At 47.6% G+C, this 15,126-nt stretch overlaps 1 protein-coding gene across 1 annotated transcript in view; it reads right to left on the minus strand.

Moving 5' to 3' along the window:
- Nucleotides 1-1,589: 1,589 nt before the first annotated feature.
- The window catches only part of LOC115645024 (zinc finger protein 250-like), a 17,643-nt gene continuing 4,106 nt past the window's right edge, over nt 1,590-15,126 (minus strand). The window contains exons 3-6 of the mRNA XM_030549432.1: nt 10,969-11,069; nt 2,922-3,038; nt 2,215-2,553; nt 1,590-1,713 (exon numbers count right to left, since the gene is read on the minus strand). Coding sequence (XP_030405292.1) covers nt 1,601-1,713; nt 2,215-2,553; nt 2,922-3,038; nt 10,969-11,069 — 670 coding nt within the window. The 3' untranslated portion in view covers nt 1,590-1,600. The remainder of the gene's footprint in view (nt 1,714-2,214; nt 2,554-2,921; nt 3,039-10,968; nt 11,070-15,126) is intronic.

Genomic DNA, 15,126 nt, shown 5'->3' on the forward strand with positions numbered 1-15,126 from the left:
AAATTCAGGTGTGGTTTAGAATCCCTGTAAGACAAATGTCAGGTCTCTATTAGAAATAAGTCTCTTTCTGCAGCTATATCACATTCAACACAGATTCCATTTTCTACACATTTGCAGCATCTCCCAGGATGAGCTGAACAGAAACGTCACTTCCATTTTCCCATCTCTACCTAGACAGGGATTTCATTGCCAAATAATAGACAACATGCAGCTGATTAGGAAGGAGAAATCTTCAGGAGCGACCTCCGGCAGGGCCTGGGCCACAACGGCTTTGGGAACCCAAAGCATGGGTATTGTGCTGAGTTACATGCAGGGCCAGCTCTGACATTTCTGCTGCCCCAAACAAACACTGAGCGCTGACCCCCCCCAGCGTGACGTCGCTCTGCTCAAGACCCCGCCCCCCCAGCGTCGCGTTGCCCAAGTCCCTGCCCCCTAGTGTCGCGTCACTCCGCCCAAGTCTCCACCCCCCAGCGTCGTGTCGCACCACCCAAGTCCCCGCCCCCCAAGCGTGGCACCGCCCAAGTCCCCACTCCCCAAGCGTCGCGTCGCACTGCCCAAGTCCCCGCCCCCGAGCGTCGCGTCGCACCGCCCAAGTCCCCGCCCCCAAGCGTCACGCCGTCGAAGTCCTTGCCCCCTCAGCATCGTGTCACACCACCCAAGTCTCCGGCCCCCAGCGTCGCGCCGCCCAAGTCCCCGCCCGCCCAGCGCCACCTGTCCAAAACAAAAACAACAAAAACAAACGCCGATCTGCCCCCTCCCAAAGTGCTGCCCCAAGCATGTGCTTGGTAGGCTGGTGCTTGGAGCCGGTCCTGGTTACAAGTCATTTACTACGGAATCTTCTTCTCAGACCTTTAGAAAAAAGATTGACCTAACCAAATGAACAACACAGGGATTGGGATGGGGAAGGGGAATAAGGGAATCTCTCTGACTTACACTAACTACCTCTGTTGTTACAATGGGTGAAATGACATTTTTCCCTATCCCTGCCCTGTTCCTGCTTTTTGTTATAGTTCAATGTATTTTAAGTGTGGAAAATGATAATAAAAATATCCGCTCTCCAGCACAACCTGGAGAACTGGGAATGAAACAATTTGTTCCCAAGGGAGAACTCGATGACTAACAATTGCTTTGAAATGGGAACAGTATAACTGTGATGCTCAGGGTTTGTTTAGACTAGGAAAAGTGATGGAGTTTAGGTCAGGTCAAGGGGAAAGCTAATGCCAACCACTGCACTTGGGCTGCATCTGCACTACAACTTTTTACACTGAGATCACTAACTTGAGCAGCCAATGACATATACAGTCCTAGTGGATGGAAGGCACAGGTAGTTTTTGCCTCAGTGTACCTTTTTGGGATCAAACCTCTCTCTCCCCCACCTGGAGCTGATGAACATTCCTGGCTCAAGGGACACACACTCCTATGACTCAAAAGGAAAGGAGTTGATAGAAAAGATCATAGGACTGACCCCAGAGAAGGATGAGCTGCAAAAGGCGGAAGGCAACTTATCTGATGGATCTGAAAGACCATGATGAAGATGATGCAAAAGTCACTATGTGGGAATTAGCAAATGTGATTTTTTTTTTTAAATTTTTGGCCAACCCTAGTCAAGGGATTTATTACAATTATCTCTCATGTGGATTTTCTGATGTCTAATGAGGCTTGAGCGCTGATTGAAGCTTTTCCCACCCTCAGAGCATGTGCAGGGCTTCTCCCCTGTGTGGATTCTCTGATGTAAGATGAGGCCTGAACGATTAAAGAAACATTTCCCACACTCAGAGCATCCATAAGGTTTCTCACCTATGTGGATTTTCCTATGTCTGATAAGGTTTGAGCTCTGATTAAAGCTTTTCCCACACTCCATGCAAGAGTAGGGCATCTCCCCTGTGTGGATTCTCTGATGTGCGATAAGGTTTGAGCCCTGATTGAAGCTTTTCCCACACAGCGCATGTGTACATCATCTCCCCTGGGTGGATTCTCTGATGTCTGATAAGGTGTGTGCTCTGACTAAAGCATTTCCCACACTTGGCACACGTGTAGGGCCTTTCTCCTGTGTGGATTCTACGACGTGTGTTCAGGGCAGAGCTCTGAATAAAGATTTTCCCGCACTCTGAGCATGTGTGGGGCATTTCTCATGTGTGGATTCGCTGATGTGAGATGAGGCCTAAACTATCGATGAAGATTTCCCACATGCAGTGCGTTCATAAGGTTTCTCACCTGTGTGGATTGTCTGATGTCTGATAAGGTGTGAGCTCCGATTGAAGCTTTTCCTACACTCATGGCATGTGTAGCGTGTCTCTTCCAAGTTGATTCTGTCGCTTGTTATAAAGTCTGAGAGGCTACTAAAGTTTCCCTCTGGCCTCCCCTGAGTCTCACAGGCTTTTGTTTTTTCTGAGAGTGCACAACTCCAGGAAACATTCCCTTTGGATCTTCCTGATAAAGATCCATGTGGTTCTCCTTGCTCAGCATCTTCCTGATGGGGCTTCTCCTCCTCATTCTGACTCACTATCCCATCACCTGAAGGGAGACAGGGAGAATCCAGACATAGGTCACTACCTGCACCGGAAAGAAAAAAAACTCAGAGAGAGGAATGGAAAAAGGGATGAACAATCCAAAATATGTGTGGAAGAGATCAAACCTATTAGGAGCTGATTTTCCCCAAACCCTTCCCCAGAGGAGAGAGGAAGGGATCAGTTTTGGTCTGCATCTCACGAGAACACTCAGGAGAAAGTGAGATCGGGGAGCGACCTGCTGCCAGTTGTCACTGATGGCTTCCCTCCTATTCTAACTGACATCTGTCATAATGATTCCACATGTGCAGGGAACAATCCTGAACTTGGAGAGCTCACAGGGTCTTTGTAGGGCATCCCAAATGTTTCCTGCATTCCCACACGGTTGTTGAGTTGGTTTAACCAAGTCCTCACCTGGGAAGGAAGCTCTTGGAAGCACTTCTTTCTCAGAGCCCTGGAGGTCTGGGACCCACGGCTCTTCCCCTTGTTCCAGCTGTGAGATCACATCAGGTTTGGAAACTGGAAACCCTACTGCAGGCAAAGAAAACCAGAGAGGTCAATAGAATTTGGGGGATACTTGTCACAAAGAATAGTCCATGGTTTTAACTCCCAGCTATATTGTTAAGCAATAACATCCCAAGGCCAGCTTCCTTGGCTCAAAGTGGCAGGAGAGTTATGATTATAAATCATATTAATTACCTTAGTGCCTAAGGAGCAACTAACAGTGGGTCCCCATTGTGCCAGGACAAGTACAAACACAGAATAGTAGATGGCCTATTCCCTGAAGAATTTACAATCTAAATACACAAGAGAGACACAGAATGGGGGAAGGGATAGAACCCCCTGTTAGAATAGAGATATTCAGGCCTGTCTGTAAAGCCTATACTTTAAGAACTTAGGTGTATTTTTATCACTTAGCTACTTATAGGAGTATGAAAACAAAGAATCAAAGTCACTCTCTGTATCTGTAAGGGCCTTCTCTTACTGTGACTGTCTGGGGCCTTGTTCTTACACTAAGGGCTTGTCTACATCACGAAGTTGCAGCGCTGGTGAGGGGGTTACAGCGCTGCAACTTAGGAGGTGTACACATCTGCAGGGCATCACCAGCGCTGCAACTCCCTGTTTGCAGCGCTGGCTGTACTCCCGTTTTGTCTTGGGTGTAGAGGATCCAGCGCTGGTGATCCAGCGCTGGTAATCAAGTGTAGACACTTACCAGCGCTTTTCTTGACCTCCGTGGAATAAGCAGTTATCCCAGCATACCTGAGGAAGCCTCTGGTAATCAAGCTGGTCTCCTTCCCCGGTTTGCTCTCGCGTTCCCCGAACCCCCAGCAAGCAGGTCTCCTTCCCTGCAGTTTGCAGGGTGGTTCGGGGAACGCGAGAGCAAACCGCGGCGAAGCTGGTCTCCTTCCCCGGTTTGCTCTCGCGTTCCCCGAACCCCTGTGCAAGCAGGTCTCCTTCCCTGCGGTTTGCAGGGTGGTTCGGGGAACGCGAGAGCAAACCGCGGCGAAGCTGGTCTCCTTCCCCGGTTTGCTCTCGCGTTCCCCGAACCTCCGTGCAAGCAGATCTCCTTCCCTGCGTTTTGCAGGGTGGTTCGGGGAACGCGAGAGCAAACCGCGGCGAAGCTGGTCTCCTTCCCCGGTTTGCTCTCGCGTTCCCCGAACCTCCGTGCAAGCAGGTCTCCTTCCCTGCGGTTTGCAGGGTGGTTTGGGGAACGCGAGAGCAAACCGCGGCGAAGCTGGTCTCCTTCCCCGGTTTGCTCTCGCGTTCCCCGAACCTCCGTGCAAGCAGGTCTCCTTCCCTGCGGTTTGCAGGGTGGTTCGGGGAACGCGAGAGCAAACCGCGGCGAAACTGGTCTCCTTCCCCGGTTTGCTCTCGCGTTCCCCGAACCTCCGTGCAAGCAGGTCTCCTTCCCTGCAGTTTGTAGGGGGGTTCGGGGAACGCGAGAGCAAACCGCGGCGAAGCTGGTCTCCTTCCCCGGTTTGCTCTCGCGTTCCCCAAACCCCCCTTGAAGCCGCCCAACAGCGCTGCAGTATGGCCACATCTAACACCACTTGCAGCGCTGGTTGCTGTAAGTGTGGCCACTCTGCAGCGCTGGCCCTATACAGCTGTACTAATACAGCTGTAACAACCAGCGCTGCAAAATTTTAGATGTAGACATACCCTAAGGCTTTTGGCTAAGCAGCAGGGGCAGCCATAAGCTGGGAAGCAAAGGGTCACATTCTCACATTCCAAACCAGTCACACTGAAATAAGGTGCTATTGGGCTGTTAGGAAGATGATCCTGTCCTGATAGTGCCCATCACTACCAGATAAAGAAACAGATCTTAAGATGGTTAAAGAAAACTTAGTTTGATAGCAGCCTGTTTGGCAAGAAATCACTTCTCAATGCTTGTGGTTGTGAAACCCTCATTTTTGTATTGTTTTATCGTTATGGCCACCACTTTTACAATGTTAATCAGTCTGGTTCTCTAACTGTTTTTGTCTGCTGTATAATTAATTTTGCTGGATGTAAATTAATTGGGGTAGTGGGATACAATTGGTTAGAGAATTATGTTTCAATGTGTTAGGATTGGTTAGTTAAATTTCAGTACAATGATTGGTTATGCAAAGGTATAGCTGAGAATATTATTACATAAACTGAGTCAAACAGGAGGGGGAACAGGAACAGGGAACGAGGACACAGGGCAAATGCTCTGCGGCATCAGAGCTGGTAATGGGGACATGGGGAAAATGCTCTGTGGTGTCAGAGAGGGTAAGGGGGTATCATAAACAGATAAATAAGAGTTAATAAAACAAAAGTGCTTCATATTTCTTTGCCTGGAAAGGGGTAACAAGAACAGTGAGCCTGGCTGTCACCTGACCAGAGGACCAATCAGAGGACAGGATACTTTCAAATCTTGAGGGAGGGAAGTTTTGTGTGTGCTGTTAGTTTTTTGATTGTTGTTCACTTTGGGGGCTCAGAGGGACCAGACGTGCAACCAGGTTTCTCTCCAATCTCCCTAATACAGGTTCATATAAGTTTAAAACAGTAAATATTAGGTAAATAAAGCAAGTTAGGCTTATGGTTGTTTTCTTTATTTGCAAATGTGTATTTGGTTGGAAGGAGTTCAAATGTGTATTTGGCTAAATAAAGTTCAAATTGGTATTTTGCTAAAAGGATTTTAATTTGTACTTGTATACTTGTATATCCAGGGAGAGGAAGCCTGGGAGAGGCAACAGTGAGGGAAAGGGTTTACTTTCCTTGTGTTAAGCTCCAGAGGGTCTGGGTCTTGGGGGTCCCCGGGCAAAGTTTTGGGGGAACCAGAGTGTACCAGGCACTGGAATTCCTGGTTGGTGGCAGCGCTACAGGTTCTAAGCCGGTAATTAGCTTAGAGGAATTCATGCTGGTACCCAATCTTTTGGATGCTAAGGTTCAGAGTGGGGAATTATACCATGACAGGGGGACACAGGGTAAACGCTCTGAGGTGTCAGAGTGGGTAAGGAGGACTCGGGGAAAACGCTCTGCAGTGTCAGAGCGGATAAGGGGGACACGCCGCTGAAGACCCCAGGCCCCCTGAATCCTCTGGGCAGCCCTGGGTGACAGTCATTCCCTTGTCTCTGTCGGGTATTCCATTGATGTAGGTTACTCCCAACCAGTCCTTAATGACCCATTCATATCACCCCATGACAGCTACGTGACAAAACACCTCACGTCTCCTGCTCTTTATAATCATAGCAATACCAATCACAGCAGGAAACTGAGGTGTGTATTGGCATCACACAAGTATCACCAAAAGTCCCACCTCTATCTCAGACACACTGCTTGCAGCCCCTGGAGAGAAAGCAAAGCACGGGAACTGGACATTAGTTCAGCAAACACAGTGGAGGACAAGCTGCAATCCTCACACACTGGTCAAAAAGGAGAGGCATGTGGGTCCCTACCCATAGAGAGGGGCTGGCTAGAGGCCTGATACCTGAGGGGTCATTCCTTGAGCATACCATGAAGGCAGGTGAAAGGCTTAGCTACCCCTGAACTGTGACATTGCAAAAGCACATTTTGGGGCATTAGGAAATCTAGTGACTCAGGTGTAATGGGAGGGAGAATTAAACTCTCCCAGTGAGAGGAGAAGGCTGGGGAATTAAACACTAAAATTCAGGAGCAACAGCCTCTAATTCTTCTGGAAAAGGAGAATGTAAGAAACAAGAACTGGGCCATGTAACCTCAGGAGGGACAGGCTCAAAGATCCAAGGAGCCTGGAGGGAAGACAGTTTGTGACTGCCAGAGATGGGGAGATGGGGACAAGACTCTCTCCAAACTCTCACTTTTCTTGACCCCGACCTGATTTTACGATCTATGATCTAGTCTCACGTCTTGTGGGCAATTTTATACCCGCTAGAGGTTAAGATGTCATGATCAGAGTATTGCTTATTAGCTTGGAACATGTGTGGAGGGGCAAGGAGGTGAACATAAAGAAATGGGTTATTAAGGGCAGGTCAACACGACAGCCGGGATTGACACTCTGAGATCGATATAGCCATGGTCGATTTAGTGATACAATTTAGTAAACGTAGCCTAAGCTTGCTACAGTTCAGGGCCTTATATTAAGCTGAGGCTTTGTGAGAGTGGTTATGCTGAAGTCTGGGATTTACCTGAGGTTTGGGTAGGGATTCAGGGTTAAAGGTCTGGGATCCCCCACAGCTCTAGATCCCCAAACCTCTCCTCCCTCCCACTGACCCACTCAGCCCATTTCCTGGGTGTCCTTACTCCACACTCCCCTCCCCTTTTCCCATTACTCGCAGCCAGCACCACCTCCCAGCACCTTGGGAGCATCTTCTGTTCCCTCCTCTTCTCTCACTACCTCGTCCCTCCCTGCTAGTCTATGGGAGATAAGGAAAAAAAGGAGGGCAAAGAAACTTGTCACAACTTGGATGATGAATAAAGGTATAAAGTTATTACTGCTCATGTTCTTTGGAGACCCCACAGCTTTTAATAACTCAAGGGACAGGACTCCTTACCCAGCAAGACCACGTTCTCATAGTTCTCCTGCATGACATCCCTGTAGAGGGCTCTCTGAACAGGGTCCAGCAGAGCCCATTCCTCCTTGGTGAAATACACAGCCATCTCCTCGAAGGTCACCGGCCCCATAAAGAGAAAGAGTCCAACACTCAGGACCTGCTGCCCCACTCACAACCCCACTATTCACGCAACAGCAGCACCAGGTAAATAGAAGCTCCGGGAGGCACATGTTAACACAGTCCCACCCCACCTTGCCTAGAGCGGCCAGGAGGCATCAGAGGGTGGAAAGAGAGAACCTTTGTGTCTCCCAGCTGACAGACGGAAGCAGGGTCATCTCATTTATCACATAGCTAATAGCCAGAGCTTAATATAGGAGATGGGGCTGCCTTTGGACCCTGCTGGTGGCTCCCTGGTAGGAATCCCAACACTCTCCAAATAAAATATATGGAAGAAAAGGGAAGTCAATAGTAAAGAATCTTAAGTTAGAAGGTCAGAATTGTAGAAAGTTGGCAAGGGATGCTATCAGAAATCAATGATCAACCAATGAAAAAAAGAAGGAAGTTTTGAAAAGTACAAAATTAATCCTAACAATGGTAGTGGTAAATTACTAGATGGAAATGGCAGAATTATCAGAAGTGGTAAAAGTGTTCAATAAATATTTCTCTCCTGGATTTGGAGAAAAACAGATGATGTACTCGTATCATAAGATGTTGACGCTGACAGTCTTTCCATTCCAAAAGTAACTCATGAGGATGTTAAACAGCAGCTATTAAAGTTAGATGTGTTTAACTCAGTGGGTCCAGATAACTAGAGTTTTGAAAGACCTGCTGGAGGAGCGTGGCAGACTGTTAATGTTGATTTTAATTAGGACTTGGAACACTTGGGAAATTCCAGAAGACTGGAATAAAGCTAATGCTGTGCCAATATTTCAAAAGTATAAAAGAGATGACGCAGCTAATTACAAGTGTGTCAGTCTGAAATCGATACTGGGTAAGAGAATGGAGCAACTGATACTGGATTTCATTAATAAAGAAAGGAGGGTAATATAATTAGTACCCATTAAAAAGGTCTAGACACAATAGATCCTATCAAACTAACTGGATATCCTTACTGGATGAGATCAAAAGTTTGGTTGCAGCTAATAGTACTGATGTAATATACGTAGGCACATGAGTTGGTTCAGCATAATATTTTTACTAGAAAGATACAAAATACACACGGCATACATTAAATAGATTAAAAACTGGGATTTTAAATAGGGACCCATAGTTGAGTGGATTTCTTTCTAGCGGGATCCCACAAGGATTGGATCTTGGCCCTGTGCTATTTAACATTCTTATCAATGATCTGGAAGAGAATATAAAATCATCACCGATAAAGTTTGCAGTTGCCACAAAGACTGTGGGTGGGGGTAACTAATGAAGTGTCAGTAGGTTCAGGTTTCAGCACTGGGAGTCTGGGAAGTTTTCCTAGCCCTGGCTGGAGGGTTATTTCCTGTTCCACAAAGAGGGGAAGTTTCATTCACAACACTTGTGCCTTGACATTAGAACCTATCTGACACTATAGCCCATATTCAGCATAGTGGCAGGATTATAATATGATTAGGTCATGAGGCATTTTGTACAAGATGAGTCATGTGCGGTGTCACTGGAAAAGTTTGATTTGCTGAGTATGACTATCCTACCTGTATGCATGGATCATGTTTGTATCTGAAGTTATGGATATTGACTCTGTATCTGTCTTTCAAATGTGCTTACTCTGGGTAACAGCCACAGCTAGCCTTTCAGGTACAACAATGAAGAAGCCAGACAGTGCTGATGGCTCAGCAACAAAGACATGTGACCAGACCACATGACAATGAACTTCATTTTGGTACCTGTATTTTTCCACAAAGTGGACTGGGAACTGAGTTTAGAACAAAGGGTTCCTGCCAGATGGAAAAGCTACATAAGGTGGGGTGTGACATCATCTCTTGGCCTCATTCCCCACACAAGAGAACTCCTGAAAGCACCTGAGGAACAAAGACTGAAGTGGGAGAAGTGCTGGTCCCAGGGTAAAGGAATTTCTAGCTTGTGTACGGAAACTTGGTGGACTGCTTCTATCATCAGTCAGGGTGAGAAATTCCTAATTCAAATTCTATCCGTCTAGTATGTTAGGCTTGGTTTGAGTTTTGGTTATTTGCTAAGTAATCTGCTTTGATCTGTTTGCTAACACTTATCGCTGGCAAATTGGCTGTTGTCTTCTCCCTTTCCTTGAATGGCTTAGGTAAAGCACTCAGGTGGCTTAGTTGGATGTCTGGCGCCACCTGCTGTCATTTTGGGTGATAACAGGCCCTGGAGAGGCTGGCTGAATCTCCAGCAAAGCAGCGAGAGAAGGGCCAGCCCAGCTTGAGGGTTAGAGGGCACGGTGGTTCCCAGAAGCCCCCCAGACTGCACCCCGGGGTGACAACCCATCACACCCTAGAGTACACAAGTCTCAGTAGGTTTGTCACATCCTGTCCCCTCCCTTTCTCCACCCAAGATATTTCCTGCCTCCCACCACCTCTAGCAGCTCCCACCAGTGGTGAGCTCCAGCCAGTTCACATGAACTGGTTGTTAAATTTAGAAGCCTTTTTAGAACTGGTTTTAGAATGCTCCACCCTCCTTCTCCTCCTCCTCCCCTGCTTCCCGCAAATCAAATGTTTTCAGTAAGCCTGAAACAAGCAGCAGGCAGGTAAGCCAGGCCGGGGAGGGGGACGGTGCATGTGGCCCAGTCCAGCTCCACCTCAGCGGCTCCCCCTGGCCCCGGACGAGCGCCCCAGCCGGGTCCCGGCCAAGCACCCCTGGCTTAGGCTGGTCCTGGCCGAGCGGCTCTGACCAGGCCCAGCTCTGGCCTCACAGCACCAGTCCCAGCCGAGCAGCTCCAGCCCGGCTCGGGGAATGGGGTCCTGTGGCACCAGTCACGGTCCCAGCAGAGCTGACCCGATCCTGGCCCCAGGCAATATGGTAAAGGGGCAGGGAGGGGGTGTTCAGTGGGTTGTGGAGGGGTGGATAGGGGTCGGGGCTGTCAGAGGGCAGGGAACAAGGGGGTTGAATGGGGACAAGGGCCCCAGGGGCCAGTCAGGAAGGAGCAGGGGATGGATGAGGTGGTGGGGGGCAGTCAGGGACAGAGAGATGGGGTGGTTGAATGGGGCAGTGGTTCCAGGGGGACATCAAGAATGAGAGGAGGGGTTTGATGATGCGGCAGGGGGCAGTCAGGGGACAGGAAAGGGGGGAATGGGTCAGGGGTCCTTGGGGGGGTGTCAAGGAGCATGGGGGGGGTTGGATGGGGCACGACCCCTGGGGGGGCATGACCCCCCGTGAGGTGAGGAGGAAGGAACCTGTTGTTAATATTTTGGCAGCCCATCACTGGCTCCCACCCTCCTATACATTTACTGCTTCTCTCCCTCCAAGCAGAACCCACCACCAGCTCCCTGAGAATCCCTTACCTGAGCCAGCTCCATTGAAGCCATTTCCTTCCCCCTGGGAGGATGGGATGATCTGGAGCAAAACGTGGACGTTATTCTGTAGCCTGCCAGGGTGAGAAGGGCTATGTGAGAGAATTCAGACAGGGTTTCTCTCCTTTCCACATGTTGATTCCCCCCAGGTTTTTCCCTGCTAATGGACATTCGAGGTTCTGCCACACTGGGAAGCACAGAGTGACCTTATTCCAATATAGGCCTAGCCCCCTCCTACCAGGGTGTAACCCTCTGACACATGGTGAAACCCTCCCAGCAGCTGAGTCTCTGTGTTACACTTATCAAGTTTGCGGGCGATACCAAGCTGGGAGGGGTTGCAAGGACTTTGGAGGATAGAACTGAAATTCAAAATGATCTGGACAAATTGGAGAAATGGTTTGAAGTAAATAGGATGAAATTCAGTAAGGACAAATCCAAAGTGCTTCATTTAGGAAGGAACAATTAGTTGCACACATACAAAATGGGAAATAACTGCTTAGGAAGGAGTGCTGTAGAAAGTGGTCTGGGGGTCATAGTGGATCACAAGCTAAATAGGAGTCAACAATGTTGCAAAAAAGCAAGTATCATTTTGGGATGTATTAGACAGGAGTATTGTAAGCAAGACACGAGAAGAAATTCCTCCGCTCTACTCCGCGCTGATTAGGTCTCAACTGGAGTAATGTGTCCAGTTCTGGGTGCCACATTTCAAGAAACATGTGGACAAATTAGAGAAAGTCCAGAGAAGAGCAACAAAAATGATTAAAGATCTAGAAAACATGACCTATGAGGGAAGATTGAAAAAAAACTGGGGAAGACTCAGAGGGGACATGATCACAGTTTTCAAGTACATAAAAGGTTGTTACAAAGATGCCAGAGAAAAATTGGTCTTCTTAACCTCTGAGGATAGGACAAGAAGCAATGGATTTAAATTACAGCAAGAGCGGTTTAGGATGGAGATTAGGAAAAAAACTCTCTAACTGTCAGAGTGGTTAAGCATTGGAATAAATTCCCTAGGGAGGCTGTGGAATCTCCATCATTGGGGATCTTAAAGAGCGGGTTAGACAAACACCTGTCAGAGATTGTCTAGATAATATTGAGTCCTGCCTTGAGTGCAGGGAACTGGACTAGCTACCTCTCGAGGTACCTTCCAGTTCTATAATTCTAAGAATCAAAGGCCAGAGAAGAGCAGAATCAAAGGTGTCACTCTGGGGGATTCTCCCTGTCACTGTTCCCAAGGCAGCTCTCTCAGGTTTACAAAGCTGTTTGATGCTCCAGCCTTTATACAGTCTCTCCTGGCAGTGCCCCTTTCATCAGCAGGGCCTAGTTTTAGCTTTTGGGAATCGTGACCCCGCGAGCTCTGAGACTGGGCCTCCTTGCCGTAGCACATCTTGTTTCTTTCTGTGGCTCCCCAGTGAGTCCAAATGAGTAGATACTCCTCATAGAGACTGTGAACAAAAGAGCGGCCCACTGTGTCAGAGCAATGGTCCATGTAGCTCAGTGGCCAATGCCAGGTGCATCAGAGGGAATGAAGAGACCAGGTAACCATCAAGTGATCCATCCCCTGTCACCCATTCCCAGCTTCTGGTAAACAGAGGCCAGAGACACCATCCCTGCCCATCCTGCCTGTGACACTGCCAGATGAGGTGTCCCGCTCCTGCAAAGACCCCCATGTCTTCATTGAACAGGGCAAACACACAGTGGAATCAGTCTGACTCACCTCTGTTAGTATTTTTAAAACAGGTATTAGGATTATAAGAACATATTTAGACTTTATTGAATGCTTTATTGAGTTGCTGCCTGGGTTAATATCTGATTAGTTGCATTGTGAGCCTCTGTGGCTCTGTAAATCACCAGACAGGAGAGAGACTTTACCTAGGTGAAGTGCTGATTGGCAGCCAAATGCATTATACACTGCCTGGCAGGAAAGGTCCATCAACACCAGAGAGACTATTATGGGATGTTAAAGAAGACACAAGGCTGTTGTTGTGCTCTTGACTTCCCATTAGCTGAGTTTGCAGTTCAGAGCACATGGTAGGAAGGGGATGAAAAACTCCATACAGAAGGAACTGATTATCTGTATGCTGCTTGGACTCTGGGGGGCAAAGTTTCTAGGCATCAGCACGAGATCCCCAGCTGATTAGCCGGGGTTAGTCCTAAAGAACATGTAGAGCTTGCTTATTATAGAAGCTTCTATTACCTTTTGAAATTTAAGACTGGAACTTTTTTGCATCTGGATGATTAGCTGCTGTGACAGGGCAAGGCCAGATGGCTCTAGGAAAGTAGCGAGAAACAGGTATGTTAGCCCCAGGCTAAACAAATCCCTGTTACTATGGTAACCAAATGACAGTTGCTCCAGGTTAATCAAGACACCTGGGGCCAATTAATATCCTTCCAGAAAGCTGTGGAGACAGCCAGGTTCATTGGGACACCTGAAGCCAATCAGGGGCTGGCTGAAACTAGTTAAAGACCTCCCAGTTAGGCAGGTGGGGGTGCAGAACAGGAGCAGGGGGAGCGACTGAGCAGTACACACCAGATCAGGCACAAGGAAGGAAGCCCTGAGGTAAGGGTGAAGTAGAGCCTGAGGAAGAAGAACAGGGAATTGTATGTGTCCTCTTTCTAAAAAGTCAGATACCACAGCTGATACTATTAGGGTCCCTGGGCTGGAGCCTAGAGTAGAGGGGGGGTCCTGGGCTCACCCCTTTGCTCCTCTGATTAATCACTGAGACTGGGAGACAACAGAGACTGTGCAAGGGAGGGGGGCTTTGCCTCCTCTCCCTTGCTGGCTTACGATGAAAATGGCTCAGTGGGCTGTGACACTCTTCCCTAGAGAGAAGGGCTACGGGGAGGGTCACAGTGAGCCTCTGAGGCTAGTGAAATCAACCAGGAAATGCAGGGCCTATGGAGACAAGGACAGAGCTCTGTCACACTGCTTCAACTTTGTAAGCAACTCTCATTTCCTTTCAAATAAATTTTAATACAGGTTATGACAGGACTGGCTACAAGTGTTGTTTTTGTTGGGAGATCTAAGAGTCATCTGACCTAAGGAAGTGACTGGTCCTTTGGGACTGTCAGAAACCTGAACATTGCTGTTATTCATGGGGTACTCAAATGTGAAGTTGTGGAACTATTAACTAAGGTTTGTAACCTGTCCTTTAAATCGGCTTTGGCACCCAATGACTGGAAGTTAGATAACGTAATGCCAATATTTAAAAAGGGGTCTAGAAGTGATCCCTGCAATTACAGACGGGTAAGTCTAACGTCGGTATCAGGCAAATTAGTCGAAACAATAGTTAAGAATAAAATTGTCAGACGCATAGAAAAACAAACTGTTGAGCAATAGTCAACATGGTTTCTGTAAAGGGAAATCATGTCTTACTAATCTATTAGAGTTCTTTGAAGGGGTCAACAAACATGTGGACAAGGGGGATCCAGTGGACATAGTGTACTTAGATTTCCAGAAAGCCTTTGACAAGGTCCCTCACCAAAGGCTCTTACATAAATTAAGCTGTCATGGGATAAAAGGAAAGGTCCTTTCATGGATTGAGAACTAGTTAAAAGACAGGGAACAAAGGGTAGGAATTAATGGTAAATTCTCAGAAGGGAGAGGGGTAACTAGTGGTGTTCCCCAAGGGTCAGTCCTGGGACCAATCCTATTCAATTTATTCATAAATGATCTGGAGAAAGGGGTAAACAGTGAGGTGGCAAAGTTTGCAGATGATACTAAACTACTCAAGATAGTTAAGACCAAAGCAGATTGTGAAGAACTTCAGAAAGATCTCACAAAACTAAGTGATTGGGCAACAAAATGGCAAATGAAATGTAATGTGGATAAATGTCAAGTAATGCACGTTGGAAAAAATAACCCCAAATATATATGCAATATGAGGCGGGCTAATTTAGCTACAGCTAATCAGGAAAAAGATCTTGGCGTCATCATGGATAGTTCTCTGAAGATGTCCACGCAGTGTGCAAAGGTGGTCAAAAAAGCAAACAGGATGTTAGGAATCATTAAAAAGGGGATAGAAAATAAGACTGAGAATATATTATTGCCCTTATATAAATCCGTGGTACGCCCACATCTCGAATACTGTGTACAGATGTGGTCTCCTCACCTCAAAAAAGATATTCTAGCACTAGAAAAGATTCAGA

This window comes from Gopherus evgoodei, chromosome 2 (genome assembly GCF_007399415.2).
Source record: "Gopherus evgoodei ecotype Sinaloan lineage chromosome 2, rGopEvg1_v1.p, whole genome shotgun sequence".
NCBI lineage: Eukaryota > Metazoa > Chordata > Testudines > Testudinidae > Gopherus > Gopherus evgoodei.